Source organism: Procambarus clarkii, chromosome 6 (assembly GCF_040958095.1).
Source record: "Procambarus clarkii isolate CNS0578487 chromosome 6, FALCON_Pclarkii_2.0, whole genome shotgun sequence".
Classification (NCBI taxonomy): Eukaryota; Metazoa; Arthropoda; class Malacostraca; order Decapoda; family Cambaridae; genus Procambarus; species Procambarus clarkii.
In genome coordinates, this window is record NC_091155.1 from 21,258,322 (window position 1) to 21,280,418 (window position 22,097).

At 43.6% G+C, this 22,097-nt stretch overlaps 2 protein-coding genes across 7 annotated transcripts in view; one reads left to right on the forward strand and one right to left on the reverse strand.

The window, feature by feature from the left end:
* Positions 1 to 1,494: 1,494 nt before the first annotated feature.
* Positions 1,495 to 9,633, reverse strand: LOC123753934 (peptidyl-tRNA hydrolase 2, mitochondrial). Its single transcript, XM_045735924.2, has 4 exons — positions 9,365 to 9,633; positions 7,472 to 7,564; positions 3,715 to 3,804; positions 1,495 to 1,866 (listed from the first exon to the last, which is right to left on the reverse strand). The coding sequence occupies exons 1-4, from the start codon at positions 9,533 to 9,535 to the stop codon at positions 1,672 to 1,674; spliced, it is 549 nt and encodes a 182-aa protein (XP_045591880.1). The 5' UTR covers positions 9,536 to 9,633; the 3' UTR covers positions 1,495 to 1,671.
* Positions 9,634 to 10,223: 590 nt separating this feature from the next.
* Positions 10,224 to 22,097, forward strand: part of LOC123753935 (uncharacterized) — a 66,580-nt gene continuing 54,706 nt past the window's right edge. For 2 of the 6 annotated variants that reach the window (XM_069306444.1, XM_069306471.1), the window contains exons 1-5: positions 10,267 to 10,425; positions 12,795 to 13,002; positions 15,324 to 15,445; positions 19,174 to 19,270; positions 19,650 to 19,744. In XM_069306444.1, coding sequence (XP_069162545.1) covers positions 12,796 to 13,002; positions 15,324 to 15,445; positions 19,174 to 19,270; positions 19,650 to 19,744 — 521 coding nt within the window. In that variant the 5' untranslated portion in view covers positions 10,267 to 10,425; position 12,795. Of the gene's footprint in view, positions 10,426 to 11,053; positions 11,094 to 11,970; positions 12,124 to 12,794; positions 13,003 to 15,323; positions 15,446 to 19,173; positions 19,271 to 19,649; positions 19,745 to 22,097 lie in introns of those variants that run through there. The other 4 variants (XM_069306448.1, XM_069306465.1, XM_069306457.1 and 1 more) reach the window with 4 other exon arrangements.

Genomic DNA, 22,097 nt, shown 5'->3' on the forward strand with positions numbered 1-22,097 from the left:
CTCCCCCTGTGCACTCTTTGATTTTATATATTTAATTGGTGATGGTGATAATTATAATATTAAGTTCTTAACTTTCTTTCCCTACTCCCTTTAAGTTACTTGCGTCACAGATCACATCCCTTGATAGCCACTACTGGCTTGGGAACGGATATATATCTTCCTCTAACAACATCAGAGTAAGAACCCCGTTGCGTCCCGAGAGGGCCGTAACAATATATATATATATATATATATATATATATATATGATGGTGCCTTGCGAACATTTTCAGTAAAGGATACCACACTAACTTAATGATAAGTTAGTGTGGTATCCTTTACTGAAAATGTTCGCAAGGCACCGTCACATATTCACTCTGTAAACATACGTTCTGGCCTCGTGCCGTGGTGGGCGATTCTCTTCCAGTCATCGTCCCCCCCCCCCCTCCGTTGATCCCTGAGCAAGGTAGCTTTCAGTGAATATATATTGCTTATTTTTACTGTTTAGACATATTATTGAGATAAGATGTGATTATATATATATATATATTTTTTTTTGAGATATATACAAGAGTTGTTACATTCTTGTACAGCCACTAGTATGCGTAGCGTTTCGGGCAGGTCCCTGGAATACGATCCCTGCCGTGAAGAATCGTTTTTACAACCAAATACCCATTTTACTGTTGAGTTAAACAGAGACTACAGTTAAGGATTTGCGCCCAGTAAATCCTCCCCGGCCAGAATACGAACCCATGACAAAGCACTCGCGGAATGCCAGGCGCGTATCTTGCCACTACACCACGGAGACTGGTAATAATATAATTAGATACAAGATTTATAGATTATTGGTATTGCTGGATAGTACTATTAATTCTTATTAAGGATTTGACTTGATCCTCACCAGAAATCGATTGATTGTTCCAATTATTTTTTTTAATCAAGATATTCTTCTCAAAGCTTCTAGATCCTTGAGAAATCATGCACAAAGTCACGTAGGCACCATGGGCCCTATTGTGTACATGATCATAGTGGCATTGTCATGTAGGATCCAGCTGTAGGATATAATGAATCTGTAGTGATTTTGATATGAAATTGATATGATTTTGAAATAATACATCCCTTAGATAATAATGTTGATATAGTGGGTAAAATTTCCCTCAGGTGTTTATGGACTCAATAACTGCAGTGTTAATGCAACTACAACTGCAGTGTGGAAGCAGCAGCATCATTCACAGAAATATGTCTATCATTTAGGTAATACTGGACATATTGAAGGAAGTGACCCCGACTCCATAGTGATGCAGGTTATTTTCATACTGTAGATGTAAAAACATGTAATCAATAATTTTATTTTTTATTTTAGCCACATTTAAATCTAGGAATTGTACAATTCCCAGAATCGTTTCTGGGGCAGAAACTGATGAGCCGCAGTCAAAGGGTTAACCGTGGGAAAATTAAATTTTCACTTGTACCAATTATAAATACAATACTAAAAAAAAGCTATTAAAACAAAGAGTTAATGGATTATATTTTAATGAAGATGAAATAAATCAAAACTGTTCAGAATTCTTTAGGATGCAATGAGCTGCTTTTTGTACAGAATCAAAGGTTGAGATACAGTATAATAATATCCTATTACCGAAAATTTGTAACATTAAATATATTTTAAAAAATCAACATTAATCCCTAAAATTTAATAAAGTTTGAGATGTCCAGTTACTGTGTCGACTAGTTCTTTAGAACCTGGCCCAACGCCAAGGACAGTACGTGACCCAGCAGCAATTTGTGTACGGCCAGCATCCTGAATGATACTCACAGTCAACCCAGCATCTCTGGCCAGTGAAGCTAGATCCATCATGGAGGGTTCATCATCTACTTTCAATACCACCTATAGGAAATGATAAAAAAAGTCTAAAGCAGAAGATGAGGCATAATAACATGGCTGAAAATATGATGACCAAACCACGCATCAGAAGATGAAGAAATGATGACATTTCGGTCCGTCCTGGACCACTATCAAGACGTGTTGATAATGGTCCATGACTGACTAAAATGTTGTTGTTTTCTCCATCTTCTGATGTGTGGTTTGGTCATTAAACAAGTTTAAACATTAAAATGGAGGAGCAAGTTTTATTATAAAATGGGAAGTGGTTTGTAGTTACTACATGCACATTGGTTATCAAACTAGATGTGGTTCCGTCACTAATGGGTGATCAGATATCCTAGGTCAGCTAGGATATCTGCTCTTGTCAGCTCTTGTCAATTTGTCAGCTCTTCCCCTTCCGTCTTTTTTTTAAGGTTTAAGTTCCATGGTGCCATCCTTCCCTCACCTCTGGGGTAGGGCCTCATGACCAGTGCTTAACAAGGCCATACAAGGTCGGTGGTCAGGTCTGTTCCTTTGAGTGCAGTGTTGTGTTTAAGTTGAAGCATGCTTTGAGGAGGATTCAGTTTCCTCCAGGCTCAGTACAGTATTCTGACTTCACTCCGATTGTTCCCTGGTAGTTCATTGCCTGAACTGAACAGAGACTTCAGTCCATTCCCCTATGTAGCTAGACACACCATGTGGCTCAACTTTTGGCTTCTTGGGGTTTGGTTTCCCATGCAGTTCATGTGTGGGATGTGTCCAACGTTCTCGTGGATAGCTTGTCTCGCTTTTGGCATGTCTTTATGGAGTGGACTGTTGACAACGAATCCTTCCATTGATTTTGCAGGAAATTCGGTCTCCTGGAGGTGGACCTTTTTGTGCAGTGTGTAATCGGCTCCTTTCCTCTTATGTGGTTCAGTTTCCTGATTGTGAAGCTTTCATGGTGGATGCCTTTTGACTGGCCTGGTCAAGGTGGAGGTGCATTTACCTCTTTCCCCTCGGTTCAGTTGCTGCTCCGGGTGTTGACCGGTCTGGAGTCGTACTCAGAGAGGGAGGTCTTTGTGGCCTGCCCAGTCTTGGTTTTCAGTGCTTGTAGCCTAGTGTCTGAACTCAAGACACTTTTCAGTGGCTCCAGCTCTTCCAGCAGATTGGCCAGGTGGTGTACACTGCTGCCTCGAACTTCTCTGCTTTACATGTCTGGAGTTTGACGTATGTCTATTGCCATTTGTATGGTGTGTGGGAGGCAGATTTGTTGGTGTCCAACCTTCATCTTTCTTCTCGGCGATCACACAATGAACCATAAGTGGGCGAATGGGTGTCCCTTTTTATTTTACTTCCCACACAATGAATCTTGAGTGCCATAGTGCTAATAGGGGATCCCATAGGCACAATCAGAGAACACTGTATAAACATCAGAGCCCCCATGATTGTTCAACATCCTCCCAGCGAGTATAAGAAATATTGCTAGAACAACCATGGATATTTTCAATAGAAAACTATGTAATTTTTTCCAAGGAGAGCCAGACCAACTGGGCTGTGGTGGATATGTGGGCCTGCAGGCTGCTCCAAGCAACAGCCTAGTGGACCAAGCTCTCACAAGTCAAGCCTGGCCTCGGGCTGGGCTTGGGGGAGTAGAAGAACTCCCAGAACCCCATCAAGCAGGTGAATGGGTGTCACCTTTACTTCCCACACAATGAACCAGGAGTGGGTGAATGGGTGTTACCTTTACTTCCCACACAATGAACCATGAGCAGGATAGTGGTATCCCACTTATGATTCATTCCTATCTCCTTCACTTCTATTATAATCATTCGGCAATCATTTTACTTATACTGTAGTACAACTTATATAAGAACAAGAGAAAAGCTTTACCTTGGGCTGTCCATTCATCTCCCAGGCTTTCAGTAGTCTGGGATTCTTCTTTTTTGTTTGCTTGTATGCTTTCAGAGTTGCATGGGAACACTGCAGAAAAATGATTGCTGATCAGGAAAGATAAACAAGTACAGTATGAAGATAATTAATTTAAAAAATGCAAGTACAGAGTAAGAGAAAATTTAACACACATTTAATATTTCATAAATTATATTGTCACTGTAAATATTACATGGCACGTTATCTTAAGTTATGAACCAAAACCACTGATCCTTTTAGTGTTGCAAGGCAGACAACCGAGACCTTGATATGTTGATCGTTGACCTTTCCAAGAAAAAGTACAGTACCTGCAACACTGTATTCCTGGCTAGCAGACAAGATCAACAACTGGAGGACTACAATAACCAATCGAGAGAAACAAGGACATGGATCCCCAAGAGCTGAAGTCCCCAAAGCCCAGCATTGAATGTAATGGTACTGTACACCAATACTCCCAACATACTCCTTTTGCTGTTATTACACTATTTATACATGTTATATATAAGTATCTACATTTGTGTTCACCATAGCAAACCACTAAGCTGGTATGGTGAGTGCAGACAGTAACAGGTGGCTATAGAGATTCGGCGGACGACACTAAAGCCCTCCCTCCCTCAACATTACTCCTCCCACAATACTATGCACAGTGCAAATTATCACAACAATCCTGCTATTATCAGAATGTAATATCTACATTTGTGTTCACCATAGCGAACCACTAAGCTGGTATGGTGAGTGCAGACAGTAACAGGTGGGCACACAGATTTGGCAGATGACGCTAAAGCCTTCCCTCCCTCAACATTACTACTCCCACAATATAACGCACAGCTCAAATTATCACAACAATCCTGCTATTTTCAGAATCCTGGTAATTTTTTATCAGTCAGGGGGACTTCTGTAATACTATCATTGCTAAATAGTACCAGTTACATATATTTTTGACATTTTTAAGCAATGCTGTGGTCACAAGCTGAACAGCACTGCTGTGAGCTCATGCTGCATGCGCCAGCCTTGGTGGCTCACTCAGTATTGAGGCTTTCACACCCGGGAATGTTGCCCACGATTTAAAAAAACAATGGCGTCTCTTTACAAGTTCCCTGAGGAAGCTGATGTGAACCCCGTGTAGCCGCGAGACTTTTAAATCTTGCGTGGTAATCCCAAACATATGATGTCGTGCACAATTTATCGACAGTTACTCAAGACATCACATGATGTTTTGCTCAGTTTAAGGGTTTAGGTGAAAATTTGCTTTGGCGTACGAGACGACTCTTGAAATGGATTACATTCGTAGACCGAGGTTCCACTATACAGTATTGCGAATAGGGAGTTGACACCACGAGCCTTGCTTGGGTTCATAACAGAAGATCACTCTATGCAGGGGCAGTATTTTTGGCCACAAAAAAAGAAAACCCTGAAATGCACAAAGAGAATCAAAACATGCATGTGAAGCAACCTTAAAATTGGAAGCAATACAACAAAGTAAATGGCCCCCACAGGACAAACAAGTCCAAGGAAGGTCGGCACTTAGCTTGAAGCTTCAGGGCTTGCCCGTGAGCTGGCATGACAAGAAGGTAGTGTGGGGACACCATTATCAGGAACAGAATTGACATGGGAAGCTGGCTGGGAGCCAGGCTGCCTGGTGGTGAAGTCACTACCAACACGTTTAGAGCTTGTTTGAATGGATATTTTGTTCTGTGACTCATTTGTGGTAGTTGTTTGGTAGTTTTTCAGGACTTTGTTTTCTGTAAACCTTCCACTGGTTTGTAAAACTGCTCTGATTTTCTAAAACCTTCTTCTGTTGAGGTAGCAGATTGTCATCTGCTCTCTGCACCTCTGTGAGGACAGGTAAACCAAACAGAACTAGCCACAGTTGATGTGACATTTTAGTGTGAAGCACTCTTGGGATGATAGCTTCAGGGAGTTACTAGGAACTTCCCCCAGAACACTACATTGGTGAGTCAGGAAAACATTACTGGGGCCAACTGATGCCTGAAAATGGCAAGAGTATCACTGACCCAAAAAATCCAGTCAGTCCTTGAACTGCAGACAAACTGTCCAGAGATATGAGCCAAGACTGGCGACTGGCGCAACATCACTTACTGAATACAGTGGAACCTCGGTTCTCGTATTTTTTGGTACTCGTACTCAATTTCTCCAAAAAATTTGATTCAGTACTCGTTGTTTGTCTAGGTGCTCGGAGTTTGTTCGTACACGTACGTGTTCACCGCGAGCTTGGCGCTTCAGTTTACCAGTGTCTCCCGCCTAGTGATGATCGCGCTTGAATTCTCTATGAAGAATTTCATTGTTTTTGTTTTTTTTCGTTTCTGAACATAAAAGTTCTTATTATATATCACACCATGGGTTCTAAGAAAGTCAGCTCAACCTAAGAAAATAGTTGTGAGGATGACGATAGAGGAAAACAAGAGATCATTCATAGTGAGACAATGTGATGTCTGACCACAGACAACTGTTAAAACATAGGGAAAAACAAGTGTCTTTAGACAGATTCTTAGTAAGACAAAGAGAGCAGCGAGCCACAACCAGGTCTTAGTGGTATGCCTGCAAAATATAAGAGTGAGTACGCCAGAAATGTTACTGCCTGATGTTATAATGGAAGAGGACTTCCCTTCCAAACACTAGCACCTCTCACCCCCCCCCCTCCTCATCGTCTTCCATATGCCAACAAGCGTCCTCCATAAAGGTAAGGTACTATGAGTAGTTTTCTGTATAAAATGTATTTTTTAGTTAATATTTTGGGGTGTGTGGAACGGATTAATTCAATTTACATTACTGTATTTCTTATGGGAAGATTTGTCTCGGTATTCGTACCGTCTCTGGGAACAGATTAACTACGAAAACTGAGGTACCCCTGTAATTGGCATGGTGATTATTCAGAATCTTAAAAAACACAGTGATTCTTAATAAGTTCAGAATTCAATAAGACCTGTGAGTCTTTCTAGGCCATAGAAAACAGGTAAGAGCACACTTACAAAGACCAATTCTACACAGTTACATACACGTAGGTCATGAATGTGAAAGCAGAAAAGTGGAATAAATTTCAGAGACTGGAAAAAGTACTGAATTGCCATTTTCTTACTGAAAACAATGGGTTGGCTGCTAGCCATAACAAGGCAGAGACTTCATAAAACACCCAGGTAGTGGCAGAGAACCCAAGCTTAACCATTGCACTGCGCATGGCACCTAAAGGCGCTCTGAGGGTTGTGTTTTTTTTTTAATTAGGCCATATTTTAAGTTGTTGTGTATTGATCAGTGCCCTTCCAACCCATTCTCCTGAATAGTACATAGCATGACTAACATAATTTCTTTAAAGTCCAAAACCTGATACAGTATAGTAAATATGGTAGTGGGTTGCTAAATTGACGTGATGTCCCATTTCATGGGACCTCAGGTAGGTTAGGTTCAGGTAATTTAGTACAGTAGTTTGGTGATGTTGGAAACACTTGGGAGAATGAGCTGGCTTTTCACCCCTTCGTGGGCTTTTCTTTTTAAACTGGATAGGGCCCACCTGCATTTTACTGGCATGTTATATAGGTGATACAGCATACCCTCACAATACAGAGATGCACCATCCAGCCTGGAAACAAAAGCTTACAAAGGACTAAAGGGCACTGATCAGTACAAAAAAGGTTATCACTGATGTACCTAAGCTGTAAGATTAGTGATCTGTACAAAGCAGGTTATCCTTGACATATTGTACCTGAGCTGCAACTTTGCCCTTCCCCATCTTGAGGTCATTGCGAACAATTAGAACCAGCTTGACTTCTCCCAATTCTTCAGCAAGAAATCCATCCTAAAAGCACAAAAAAATGCAATTAATCTTCACATAGCTACATCATAATTAGAATTAGCTAACAACTTTACAGCTTAATTTGGTATTTTGTAGATAATAAATACAATAAGATTATTACAATACTGTACTGTATTTTGTATCTTTTTGGAAATATAGCTTCCAAATGTCCGGTTTTGGATGTCCAGGTTACAATTTTCCAGAGCCCTTGCTCCCTGAACCTCTCTTAAGTGGCCAAGTTCTGGCTCGTGGAATATCCAAGGTAATTGCAACATGGACATCCAAAACCAGACATTTGGAAGCTATATTTCTAAAAGTTGCAATAATAGAAGCATATACAGTATTTGGATTTGTAACAATATAAAACATTGGTAAATACTGTACATAAAAGATAAAAGATAGCAAACTAGTATCTGTTAATGTAAATACTGTACATAAACCAGCATTGAATGTAATGAAACCTGGATATCCAAAAGCGGACATTTGGAAGCTATACAGTACAGTATTTCCAAATGCTGCAAAATAGAAGCATATATTTGGATTTGTAACAATACAAAACATAGGTAAATACTGTACATAAAAGATAAAAGGTAGTAAAACCAGTGTTGAATGCAATGAAACGCCATTTTCTGGGTGAGCCCCAGAGGCTCCCTGGAGCTATCGGGCTATTATGCAAATTATTAGACCGGGGCATTAGTCTATGGAGTTCAGCTTACCAGGGACCATGAGCCAGAACCTAGCCCCCTCAGAGAGGCTCAGGGAGCAATGGCCTTGGAAAATTGCAACCTGGACATCCAAAATCGGACAGTTGGAAGCTATATTTCCAAATGCTGAAATAATAGAAGTATATACAGTGAGACCTCAATTGACAACTGCCCTAGAAGACTGATTTTTTTGGAAGACGACGTCTGTTCATACACACATGGGTCAAATGAGTGTGTGATGCTGGGGGCGCGGGGCGAGGCGCGCTCAGTTTATTTACCTTGAGTTCTTTGTTTTTTGTTTAAAAACAATTGAATTGTTTTTCTGCTTTTTGTTTTCTGAACAGTAAAGTTCTTATTATACTGTGTATCATGCCATGGGTCCCAGAATGGTAAGGAGACTAGATGGATGGCAAGAGGACTGGATGGATGGATGGTGGGGAAACTGGATGGATGGATGGTGGGGAAACTGGATGGATGGTTGGTGGGGAAACTGGATGGATGGGAGGTGGTTGGATGGATGGTGGAGGGGAGATTGGATGGATAGTGGGGGGGGGACAGGATGGATGGAGGGGGGAACTGGATGGATGGATGGTGGATAGATGGTTAGGAGTGGATAGATGGATGGTAGATGGGGACTGGATGGATGGATGGTGAGGGGGGGAACTGGATGGATAGGGGGTAGACAGTGGAGGGGGACTGCATGGATGGTGGGGTGAACCTCTGTCCCCCACACTGGACCCCCCCCCCCCCAGCTATACCAGCCACATCTGGACAGTATTAATATGGGCTTCTTTGCTACCAGCTGGTGGATCACGAGGCAGCCTGCATGACATTAAACTCTTGTTTACTGACTGTGAAAGCCTGATTGACTGTAAATGGCTGAATGATTAAATGCCTAATCAGTTGCTACAACAACTGTGAATGCTTGACTGACTTTGATTATGACTGCCTGTGACTGGCCTGTGACTGCCTTTGGTTATGATTGCCTGTGACTGGTCTTGACTGTGAAGGACTGGTCTTGACTGTGAAGGTAAGGCTTGACTTAGCGGTAAGGTTTCCTTCTCCCAAAGACTGCATGATGAAGCCTAGTCAACCTTACCTCGTCCCAGTCCTCGTCAGAATCATCGTGGTCGTCGCCGCCGCCGCCACCATTGTAGTCGATGGTGTCCGTGAAGAGGGAACCTCGGGCGAAAAAGCCTACACATAGGCCTATGCCCATACCCACCATGACGCCAGGCTGGGAAAGCAAGTCGGTTAATATGGGAATCATGGTGGGAAACTAGTTAGACAGAGCTAGACATGGAGACCGCCATCACTGTTGTGGAGCCGTGCCGTTCTAGGCTCAGAATCCGTCTTGTTCTTCTTTCAGTAAATGTTAAATATTATATCTTGTCGATTAGCAGCTTGTGCTTAGGTGAAATACTTTGCGTGTGTGTCTAAGGACAGGATAATTTCATCTTCGTAGTTTCCTACACTGAGCTTTAAATTTACTCTGTGTTACCCAATCTCCCAATCTTTATGTACTTAATCCAAACAACTTTATCATTGTGTTCATTGCTGTCTTTTATGTGCTAGCCATATATGTTGTATTGTGCCTGCTAAGTTTTGTTAAACTACCGTTCAAGCTGTCATTGCAATCATTCTGAGCTACCTATGTGCTTTAATATACCTACAATTTTTCTCTCATCTTTTATTTTTTCCATGCTATGTAACTGTTATCATTTTTATAAATTTTGCAAGTATTTACCTACTTATAAGTTTCTTAGATTAAGGACCTGCCCGAAACGCTGCGCGTACTAGTAGCTTTACAAGAATGTAATTACTATGCTATGTATCCTCACAATCCCAATGTACCTTCTTGTATATAAATAAATAAATATATAAATAAAATTATATAATAACAGTGTTACTATCATATAATTGTTATAGAGAAATATACTAATAAAAAGAGCAGACAACAACGTCTTCAAGAACGGGCAGGAGTGTACACAGGAGGTCCGGGTCGTGCTGATCTTACTTTATTTTTCCCTTCCTGCAGCTCCAGGAAGGCTGTGGGGCGCCGCCCCTGAGTCACCAACCATACCATCGTGTCGTTGAAGGACTCTTACGACCCGGGTGGGGGAAAGGAGCCTATAGATCACAGCCAGGACTACGACCCGGGTGGGTGGGAGGTGGGGGAGGCATCTATAGATCACAGCCAGGACTACGACCCGAGTGGGTGGGAGGTGGGGGAAGCATCTATAGATCACAGCCAGGACTACGACCCGGGTGGGTGGGAGGTGGGGAGAGGCATCTATAGATCACAGCCAGGACTACGACCCGGGTGGGTGGGGTGGGGGGGGGGGGGAAGGAGCCTAAAGATCACAGCCAGGACTACGACCCGGTTGGGGGGGGGGGGGGGGGGAGGAGAGGCACCTGTAGATCACAGCCAGGACTACGACCTGGGTGGGTGGGGGGGGGGGGAGGGAGAGGCATCTATAGATCACAACCAGGACAACGACCTGGGTGGGTGGGGGGGGGGGGGGGAAGGCACCTGTAGATCACAGCCAGGACTATGACCCGGGTGGGTGGGGGGGGGGAGAGGTACCTATAGATCACAGCCAGGACTACGACCTGGGTGGGTGGGGGGGGGAAGGAGCCTATAGATCACAGCCAGGACTATGACCCGGGTGGGTGGGGGGGGAAGGAGCCTATAGATCACAGCCAGGACTACGACCCGGGTGGGTGGGGGGGGGGATAAAGGAGCCTATAGATCACAGCCAGGACTATGACCCGGGTGGGTGGGGGGGGGAAGGAGCCTATAGATCACAGCCAGGACTACGACCCGGGTGGGTGGGGGGGGGATAAAGGTACCTATAGATCACAGCCAGGACTATGACCCTGGGAGAGGCACCTATAGATCACAGCCAGGACTATGACCTGGAAGGGTGGGGGGGGGAGAGGTACCTATAGATCACAGCCAGGACTACGACCTGGGTGGGTGGGGGGGGAGAGGCACCTATAGATCACAGCCAGGACTACGGCCTGTGTGGGTGGGGGGGGGAGAGGCACCTATAGATCACAGCCAGGACTACGACCCAGGTGGGTGGGGGGGGGGGAGGAGGAGCCTATAGATCACAGCCAGGACTATGACCCGAGTGGGTGGGGAGGGGGGGGGAGAGGCACCTGTAGACCACAACCAGGACTACGAGCAGGGTAGGGGAGAGAAGCCTGTAGACCACAGCCAGGACTAGATCGCAGTGGGTGGGGAGGGGGGGTACGAGCCTGTAGATCACAGCCAGGACTACAACCTCTGTGGATGGGGGGGGCGGGGAGAGGCACCTGTAGATCACAGCCAGGACCACGAGCAGGGAGGGGGGGAGAGGCGCCTGTAAACCACAGCCAGGACTATGACCCCAGTGGGTGGGGGGGGGGGGAGAGGCACCTGTAGATCACAGCCAGGACTACGAGCAGGGGGAGGGGAGAGGCGCCTGTAGATCACAGCCAGGACTACGAGCAGGGAGAGGGGAGAGGCGCCTGTAAACCACAGCCAGGACTATGACCCCAGTGGGTGGGGGTGGGGAGAGGCACCTATAGATCACAGCCAGGACTACGAGCAGGGGGAGGGGAGAGGCGCCTGTAGATCACAGCCAGGACTACGAGCAGGGAGGGGTACCGGCAGGGAGAGGGGAGAGGCGCCTGTAAACCACAGCCAGGACTATGACCCCAGTGGGTGGGGTGGGGGGGGAGGGAGAGGCACCTGTATACCACAACCAGGACTATGAGCAGGGTGTGGGAGAGGAGCCTGTAGACCACAGCCTGGACTCTACGATCTGGGGGAGGGGGTCCATAGAATTACCCAAATCCTGCTAGCATTACGTAAGTAATGGTTGCTACATAACCTTCCTGGCTTCGTGCCTTCTTTGATAATTACTTACATAAGTAATGAAGATTTGCTGATCTGATAATGATTGCTGAAGTTGATCAGAATTATATTAGATTCATACACTGCAGCCAGTGTATATATACAGTAGATGTTAGGGTTATATCAAGGACCCCCCCTCCCCTAGGGTTGAATTACTGATCCTCCCCATGATGCAACACCATAAAAATATGCTGACTTAACTCTTGGGAACCTATTTACTGCTGTGTGAACAGGCGCATTAGGCAATTGGAAATGTGCCCAACCATTTCTGTTTCGCCCGGTATTCAAACCTGGAATTCCCGATTGTGAATAGAGAACAAATCCGACTGTACTACCAGGACCTCTCCCAACTGTGTTAATTTTAATTTTGTATATACTGTACTTATCTTACTGAAGATGTTTATTATGGTTTAAAGTAGTACAGTGCTTATAAACAGTTTGGTCAGACATTGAAACTTTAGCCTCTGTGACATTTTTTCCATTCCATAATGGAAAGCTCCATAATACAGTATATATAAGCTCCATGTGGAATGTCATATCTTTAAGTCTGATTTTTCCTTGTAAACATTTTATTAAATAATCAACAATGCAGAAACATGACCAATATGATGTGGTTCACTTACAGAATGAGCAACATGTTGTGTCAGGGGCTGAATATCGGCCGAAGATTTGTCATGCGTGCACACACAAGATTAGCATTTACTGAAACGCACACAGCACCATGTCCTACCAGCTTGATGCACAACGCGTATCTGGGCAGAGTACTATCTGTTCGAATGATGAGCTCCCGGACAGGTAAAGGCTCATTCAAACCCATGAGCCTTTTGTTGTTAGTGAGTTATGATACAATGTTCCTTTAATTACAGTACTGTATTAATATTATATATGAATTTTGAAAAATAATAGTAATTTGTTATTATAGTTTAGATATTCAATAATGATACAGTATACAGTATATTGTTCATATAATAATTGTTCATACATGTTTTTCAGACTTTTAGTGGACAACACTAAAAGTTTTAATGAATATATAATTGTGATTGGCAGACATCTGATGTATTCATACAGCACATCTGCCACAGGCATGCAGCATACCTGATGCAGGCATGCAGCATACCTGATGCAGGCATGCAACATACCTGATGCAGGCATGCAACATACCTGATGCAGGCATGCAACATACCTGATGCAGGCATGCAACATACCTGATGCAGGCATGCAACATACCTGATGCAGGCATGCAACATACCTGATGCAGGCATGCAACATACCTGATGCAGGCATGCAACATACCTGATGCAGGCATGCAACATACCTGATGCAGGCATGCAACATACCTGATGCAGGCATGCAACATACCTGATGCAGGCATGCAACATACCTGATGCAGGCATGCAACATACCTGATGCAGGCATGCAACATACCTGATGCAGGCATGCAACATACCTGATGCAGGCATGCAACATACCTGATGCAGGCATGCAACATACCTGATGCAGGCATGCAACATACCTGATGCAGGCATGCAACATACCTGATGCAGGCATGCAACATACCTGATGCAGGCATGCAACATACCTGATGCAGGCATGCAACATACCTGATGCAGGCATGCAACATACCTGATGCAGGCATGCAACATACCTGATGCAGGCATGCAACATACCTGATGCAGGCATGCAACATACCTGAGGCAGGCATGCAACATACCTGAGGCAGGCATGCAACATACCTGAGGCAGGCATGCAACATACCTGAGGCAGGCATGCAACATACCTGAGGCAGGCATGCAACATACCTGAGGCAGGCATGCAACATACCTGAGGCAGGCATGCAACATACCTGAGGCAGGCATGCAACATACCTGAGGCAGGCATGCAACATACCTGAGGCAGGCATGCAACATACCTGAGGCAGGCATGCAACATACCTGAGGCAGGCATGCAACATACCTGAGGCAGGCATGCAACATACCTGAGGCAGGCATGCAACATACCTGAGGCAGGCATGCAACATACCTGAGGCAGGCATGCAACATACCTGAGGCAGGCATGCAACATACCTGAGGCAGGCATGCAACATACCTGAGGCAGGCATGCAACATACCTGAGGCAGGCATGCAACATACCTGAGGCAGGCATGCAACATACCTGAGGCAGGCATGCAACATACCTGAGGCAGGCATGCAACATACCTGAGGCAGGCATGCAACATACCTGATGCAGGCCTAATACACAATATCTGAGGCCTAATATACTACAGCACATGTGTGTGCTATACTAGGCCTAGGAATATTTAAGTTTGTGTTTAGCTTAATTTATTTTAAAAGAATTCCTTGCTAGTCAGTATACAGTACTACTATCTAAAAGCTAAGTACATACCAATTCATGACTATTTACGATCATCACAATAGGTATGCTCTAAACAGGAGGATGGGTTACCTAATATGACCAAAATTTCTCGGTACAGTACTGTGCTCTCTTCTTAGCCTTGCTATTTATGTATGGACTTGTTCTTGGCTGCTTAGTGAACAATGTCTGAAGCTGAGTGATAAAGAACTCCTAGGAAGCCACCCTCTAGACTAGGTATTTTCCTGTACTATATTCCAATATGAACTCATTTTGCTGGTGGCTTTCTAGGAGCTCTTTATCTCTCGGCTTCAGACAGAGTTCACTAAGCAGCCAAGTACAAGTCCGTAAATAATGAAGCTAAGAAGAGAGTATTGAGATAGTTTGGCTATATTAAGTGAATAGATGATGAGTGAACATAGTGTACAGGGTAAGTTAAAAATAAAATCAGGAAAGGTAGTTTATGGAAAAGATTGGCAGTCAAAGCAAGGGTAGTGAATGGCAACATGAATTGTGAGAGTACAGTACTGTAATATGCAAGGTGTCAGAAATAAGGCTTTGTGGCAGCATTAAGTGAAGAGGCAGTGTTTTGTTTCTCATGACAGCACACATGGAGCACTGTTCACCCAGTGTAATGAAGAGGTGTGGTGTTGGAGTGTGCAGGTTGGGTGGGTGTCATGATATTGTACACCAAATCTATTAATTTTCAACTATCATAATTATCAAGCAATTGACAACACTGATAATAGATCTTGAACAAGCACTTTTGGTATCACTGACAGTGTTCTCTCATTAATTTCTTTAGCTGGTTCCTGTTGGTACGTTCTGCCTTGGGACATGGCAGGTTCAGCGCAGAAAGTGGAAGCTGAACCTCATAGCAGAGTTAAAAGCTAAGACCACCACACCTCCGATTAACCTTCCACAAGAGTAAGTTCTTGAAATGTAGCTTACCTCTTGGTTGTTTTATTGTTTCTCTTGCTTGTTTGTTTTTGTTGCTTGTTATACGTGTGTTTCAAATGTTGCTTTAATCAAACCATGATGTAACATGCTTGGGCTTTTTTCTGGACATAGAGTACAGGCAGCCCTGTACTCAGAGTTAATTTCAAAGTTAAGCAGATTTAGAAAGTTTATGAGTAGCCACAACTAACTGTTTGCTTCATACTAAGAGGTCACATCAGTTGTGCCTAGTTTGTTTGGCCTACCAGGGACTTGATCCATGTCCCTTGTAAGGACATGATCCCTCCCCTTCACAAAGATGCTGAGAGCAGGTGGCAATCCCCCACCTCATCAGAAAGTCTCCAGAAAGTCAGTGCAGCTTTACGGACAACTAGAGTGTTTTTCTTGGAAAACAAAGCCTCGAAAAATGTTACAATTGCCACAAACGAGTGACACAGACCAAGGTATTCGCTCAAACGAGCTCGAAACTCATTAATACTGATTGCCACCACCAGGTGGCCCAGCCGTGGCTCCCCAAGTCAGTCCTATTCAGGATGTTGGTATCCCCACACTAATTTGTAGTACTTCCAGCGAAGCCAGCTTGTGGGCAAGCCAAAAGCTTCAAGTTAAGTGCTGGCCATCCTTGGGCTTGTCCTGTGGTGGCCCTTTTCTTTATTATACCTGGTTGATGGGGTTCTGGGAGTTCTTCTACTCCCCAAGCCCGGCCCGAGGCCAGGCTTGACTTGTGAGAGTTTGGTCCACTAGGTTGTTGCTTGCAGCGGCCTGCAGGCCCACATATCCACCACAGCCTGGTTGGTCCGGCACTCCTTGGAGAAAATGATCTAGTTTTCTCTTGAAGATGTCCACGGTTGCAGGCGATGAGTCACAATAATGTGGCTGAAGTAGTTTGACCAGACCACACACTAGAAGGTGAAGGGACGACGACGTTTCGATTTGTCCTGGACCATTCTCAAGTCGATTGTGATGAGGGAGGTGATACAGGCAATAAATAGGTGAAAGAGTGGTGAGGAGCAAGGCAAAAGGTACAAACGGTAAGGTGTAGTAGAGGGGATAGTAGTAGGAATAAGAACTGCAGAAGGCCCAATGGCCCATACGAGGCAGCTCCTATTATAACCACCAAATAGGAAGGGCATAGTAATAGGAATAAGAAGAGGATAGAAGGGAATGTAAGAGAAAACATTGAACAGAAAAAAGAGAGAAGAGAGTAAGAAAATGAAAGAGAAAGAAAGATAAATGGAAGGGTAAGCTTATGTTAGTCACGTTTGTTAGAAAGATTAGAGCATTTGAGTATACAGTATACTGTGAAAGGGAAGAATCAACAGCAACAAAGCCAGGGCTCAAGTTCATGTTGGGTACGTTGTGTATTAGAGCCGATTCAACAAGACGGCAGTAGTGTAAAGTAGAGGCAGGAAAGATTATTTTAGAGGAAGACCAATCAATAGGATGATTAGAATCCCTCACATGACAGAAGAGAGCATTGTTAGTGTCTGCAGACTTAACACTTCTCTTGTGTTCTTTAAGTCTGTCATTAAGTGTACGGCCAGTTTTGCCAAAGTATTGGAGAGGACAAGATGAACAGGAAATAGTGTAGACACCAGCAGCATTAGAAGCAGGAGGAGCAGTGTGAATTAGATTGCTACAAAGTGTGTTAGTTTGTCGAAAGGAGAGCTTTATGTCAAGAGGACGAAAGGTATTAGTAAAAGTTTTAAGTTCAGATATGAAGGGAAGGCATAGTACAGTACTACTAGTGTTGGAAGCAGGTTTAGGATGAAAGAAATTTCGTTTAGCTTGAGAGTAGGCACAGTTGATGAAATGCAAAGGGTAACCAAGGCGAGAGAATGATTTGTAGATAAAGGCAATTTCAGAATCAAGAAACTGAGGGTCGCTGATGCATAGAGAGCGGAGGAAGAGAGAGACGAGGACACTTATCTTAACAGAAGGGGGATGGTAGGAAAAGAAGTGAATGTACATGCCACTATACATGGGTTTGCGGTAGACAGAGAAAGAGAACCCGGACACAGAGCTGTGAACGTGAACGTCAAGAAAAGGAAGGAGGGAATTAGATTCCCATTCAACTTTGAATGGATAGAAGGAGTCAGATTGTTAAGAGAGGAGAGGAAAGGCTGGAAAAGACTAGGGTCATGAGGCCATAAAGCAAAAATGTCATCAACATAGTGAAGCCAGAGAGAAGGGCGAGTATCAATAGAAGGAAGAAGAATGGGACGACGACATGTTGTCGTCCCTTCACCTTCTAGTGTGTGGTCTGGTCAAATGTCCACGGTTGTTCTGGCAATATTTCTCATACTTGCTGGGAGGATGTTGAATAACCGCGGACCTCTGATGTTTATACATCAATTCCATTTGTATTGTACCATTGTACCATAGGTACTGCACAATTCTCTGATTGTACCTATGGTACCTCTGCTCTTCACTGGTTTTATTCTGCATTTTCTTTCATATCGTTCACTCCAATGTGTTGTTATTTTACCGTGTAGATTTGGTACCTGGCCCTCCAGTATCTTCCACGTGTATGTTATTTGATATCTCTCTCTCTCGTCTTCCTTCTAGTGAGTACATTTGGAGAGCTTTGAGACGATCCCAATAATTTAGGTGCTTTATTGCGTCTATTTATGCCGTATATGTTCTTTGTATTCCCTCTATTTCAGCAATCTCTCCTGCTCTGAAGGGGGAAGTGAGTACTGAGCAGTACTCAAGACTATTGTATTGTTTCTTATTTTAGTGTAAGTTCACATGTGTGTTTTGATTCCAGCTTGTTGTGTGGGTTTGGTTCTTTGGTCGTTTTAAGCTGCATGTACTTAGGGGTCTCTTCCCTGTGCCTGCAAACACTGCCCTTGCATAGCCAGAATTTCCCTTCTCTGGTGTGTTTGGGTATTCATTCCTGTGAGGCTGGCCCACAGGGGCTGGGGGCCTTGCCTTGGGCTGTCCAGAGTTCTTGATTTCTCTGTTGGGCCTTTGGTTGGGGGTGTTCTTTAGTTGTGTTGGGGCACAATGGGGGTTTGCCCCAGGAGTTGACCTGGGAGGTTTGGGCTCCCTTTGACCCCGCATGGGAGATGGTGCACTCTTCGCGTGGCTTGTTGTTGCAGGGGAGGTGTTTTCTTACCCCCCCTACCCTTTCCTGAATAAGTATGATTTGGGGTTGGCTCCTACCCGGGTTTGGTTCTCGGTGCCCTTGGGTTCCTCGGCTCCTTCTGGAAGTTTTCTGCTTCTCGGAGCTCACCTAAGGAGGTTCAGGTGGCGTTTGCTGCGTACCTCCTGTGAGACCCAGATTCTGCCTCTGTCATGGATCTGGCAGTGGTGGGGTGTGATGTTTTGTTGGAGGAAGTTCTGTCTGTTCAGTTTTCAGTTGCAATTTTCTTATCATGTGGGGGTCTGTTTTGTTATGCCTACCTTCTGGGTGCCTAACCCCGGTCAATGGCAAATAAGGAAAACCCTCAATCACAGGGGTGTTTTCCAGGGCCATTGCTCCCTGTGTCTCTGAGGAGGCCAGGTTCTGGCTTGTGGTTCCTGGTAGGCTGAACTCCTATAACTAATGCCCTGGTCTAATGAATTGCATATTAGCCCGATAGCTCCAGGGATCCTTCGGGGCTCACCCAGAAAATGGCATTTCATTACATTCAATGCTGCTTTTTTGGCTGTGTGTTGGCTTTATGATACTGAAAGATCAAATTACTTTTCAGATTGTCAGAACTTGAGGACTTAGAGTATCAACAAGTGAAGCTAATTGGCTCTTTTGACCATAGCAAAGAAGTCTTTGTTGGGCCACGTTCACTCCTGGTAATTACACATATTGTACATGTTAAAATACTTTGAAATAAAAGTTTTATTTCACTACCAGGCAAAGTTGGGAATTTTATTTGCTGTGACTTTCATCATCATCAAATTTCATAATCTCTTCGAATGTACAGTAATTTATTTTTATACCAAGGGAATTAAAATCCATTAATGATGCTGGAATCAGCATCAGTAATGGTAAAGGTTCATAAAAGTCAATATGTAATACAGTACTGTCAATTATTTTATGTAAATTGATGCCAGTACTGATTTGAGATCATTGTAAGTCCTTCCATAACAAACCATATTGGCAAAAAACTTTTTAATTTTTTTATGTAACTATTAAATATTCACAATTTTTATTTCTGGACAATGGGCACAGGTTAGTGGAGACGTGCACGAAGCGGGAAGTGGACTCATTTCTTCTGGTCAAAGCGGCTATCTTGTCATCACACCTTTCAAGTTGATTGATAGAAAGTAAGACTTCTTCTTTGTCAAAACTGTTTGGAAAATATGAGTTATTTTGTGAGGATAGTTTAACTCTGAACATTTGGCTATCACCAAATTTGTTTACAAGGAGCAACAGTTTCAAGCTTAACATGCCACAGTGTAGGACTTAAACAGGAGATGCTTTTTCACCCACAGGATTATAAACCCATGGAACTGCCTACCCGCTGAAACAGTAAATGCCAAGACTCTGTTAAGCTTTAAAATCTAGCTGTAAAAAATCATCAGGGCAAATGGGGGAACTTTTGACAAGCCACTGGCTTCCTGTTAAGCCACATGTTAATAATGTTCATCTTTACCGAAAATACTGATATATGAAAACTATTATACAAGTATTATTGTGAATCGATAACAACTTGAAATTATAAAAAAAATTGAAAAAAGTATAAAAATGCTTCCAAGCCAAGAATCAGTATGAGTGTTCAAACACCATAGCTGGTTGGTTGGCTAGGTCATAGAAGTCAATTACTGCATTATCTTCACTGTAATTTGCCTTTTCTGAGGAAGTTCCTTCAAGCTTCCTGAAGCTATACCTGGATGTGGTTCTGGGAGTTCTTCCACTCCCCAAGTCGGGCTCAGGGCCAGGCTGGACTTGAGAGCTCTAGATATCCTATGTATATGCTGTTGCTGGGAGCAGCCCACATGTTCACTACAGTCCGATTGGTCTGGCACTTCTTGTAGAAAACTAACCAGCTTTTCTTGAAGATTTCCAATTTTGTTCTGGCAATATTTCTTATACTTATTGTGAGGATATTGAACATTTATTTACCTTGTTTCTCCACATTCTCATCTGGGAGATGTTGGCTTGTGATCACTTATGTGATCAGCACCCACATTTCTTTCGCAGCTTTCTATATAACCTCAATGGTTTTTGTCTACTAGGTAGTTTAGAGCCTGTCTTTACTCATGTTCCTTGATCTTGGGTTATTTTACTGGCATGATCCAATTCAGTCTTTTTCATATTTCTTAACAGTTCTTTTAGCAAATATCTTCATATTTGACACACCTGTACCTTAGGGTCATATTTGACATGCTTGTATCTTGGGGTCGTATTTAACGTGCCTGTACCTTGGGGTCATATTTGATACACCTTTGTATATTTGACAAATTCCAAATTTACATTAAAAATGGTGAACAAAGTTAATATTGATATTGACCTTTAGATAATGGATATACAATGTACTTTGTGTTCTGTTCTAAAATGTGTAAAGCATATTTTATATGTTAATCCTGGTCTTGAAGCTGGTTTCATTCATAGATAAATAATGATTAATTTTAAGTCTGGTGTGTGTACTTGGATGTAATTTTACACAATTAGGTCTCGTATACATAGAATGACATACCTGCACAGTAATTTAATTTCAAACATCTGTATTTAAATGTGTTAACTAAATGGGTATTGCATCTGGGTAAGGTGAGGGTATCAAGAAGTGCCATACCAATCGGACTGTGGTAGATGTGTGGGCCTGTGGGCCGCTCCACGCAACATCCTTTTGGACAAGTTCTCACAAGTCAAGCCTGGGCCCCGGGCCGGGCTTGGGGGAGAAGAACTCCCAGAACCCCATCCAGGTACCTCTGAGTCTTAAATATGAGCTAATAAGGGGTGAATATTGCACCTCTAGGTCTTGAATATGAACTAGTAAGAGTAAATATTTCACCTCTAGATATCCTATGTAGAATTACATACCTCATAGTTTGCTTCAATTGACCTTTACACTTAACTGTGCAGGTGATATCCAATATTAATAATGAATAGCATGATATTTTCTGAGGGTGCCCCTTGTGGCTCCCTGAAACTATCTTGGTGAGATGGCTCATAACTACTAGGTCACATTAGCCATGGAGTTCTGTTTGGCCTACCAGGGACCAGAGTCAGAACCTGGCCCCCCCTTCACAGAGGTGCAGGGAGCAGGTGACACTCCTCCAACTCACTGGAAAAGCATACCTGTAGTATAGCTGTTGATGACTGGATCAACGTCTCTGCAGCCTCTGACTAGGCCTCCTGGTTAGTGGTCTGGTCAGCAAACCAAAACAGACCACTGCTGGGTTCAGAGACTGAAACCTCAACACTACCAACCCCAAACCATGTGAGCAAATGATTCAATCTCTCGAAACTAACATGAGCTCCTCAGTACTACACCCCACCCCTAGCCAGTGCAGTGGTGAGGGCAGAGCTACAGGTCTCTTCCAGCCCTCCAACCAGTCTTGTTGCTGATGTGGACATGATTACAGTCCTTGTCCTCAGTGGTGTTTGCAGGTCAACAACAGACTGGGCGGGTCCCACTCCTAAGCTAAGTGGCGGCTATCTTTGGACTTTGTCCTG

Excerpts from the sequence above, each read along its gene's own strand:
- LOC123753934 (XM_045735924.2), bottom strand. The coding sequence starts at position 9,535 with ATGATTCCCATATTAACCGACTTGCTTTCCCAGCCTGGCGTCATGGTG. Across the intron at positions 7,565-9,364 it reads CTGACGAGGACTGGGACGAG|GATGGATTTCTTGCTGAAGA; the intron begins GTAAGGTTGACT and ends TTGTGCTTTTAG. Across the intron at positions 1,867-3,714 it reads AGATGAATGGACAGCCCAAG|GTGGTATTGAAAGTAGATGA; the intron begins GTAAAGCTTTTC and ends CATTTCCTATAG.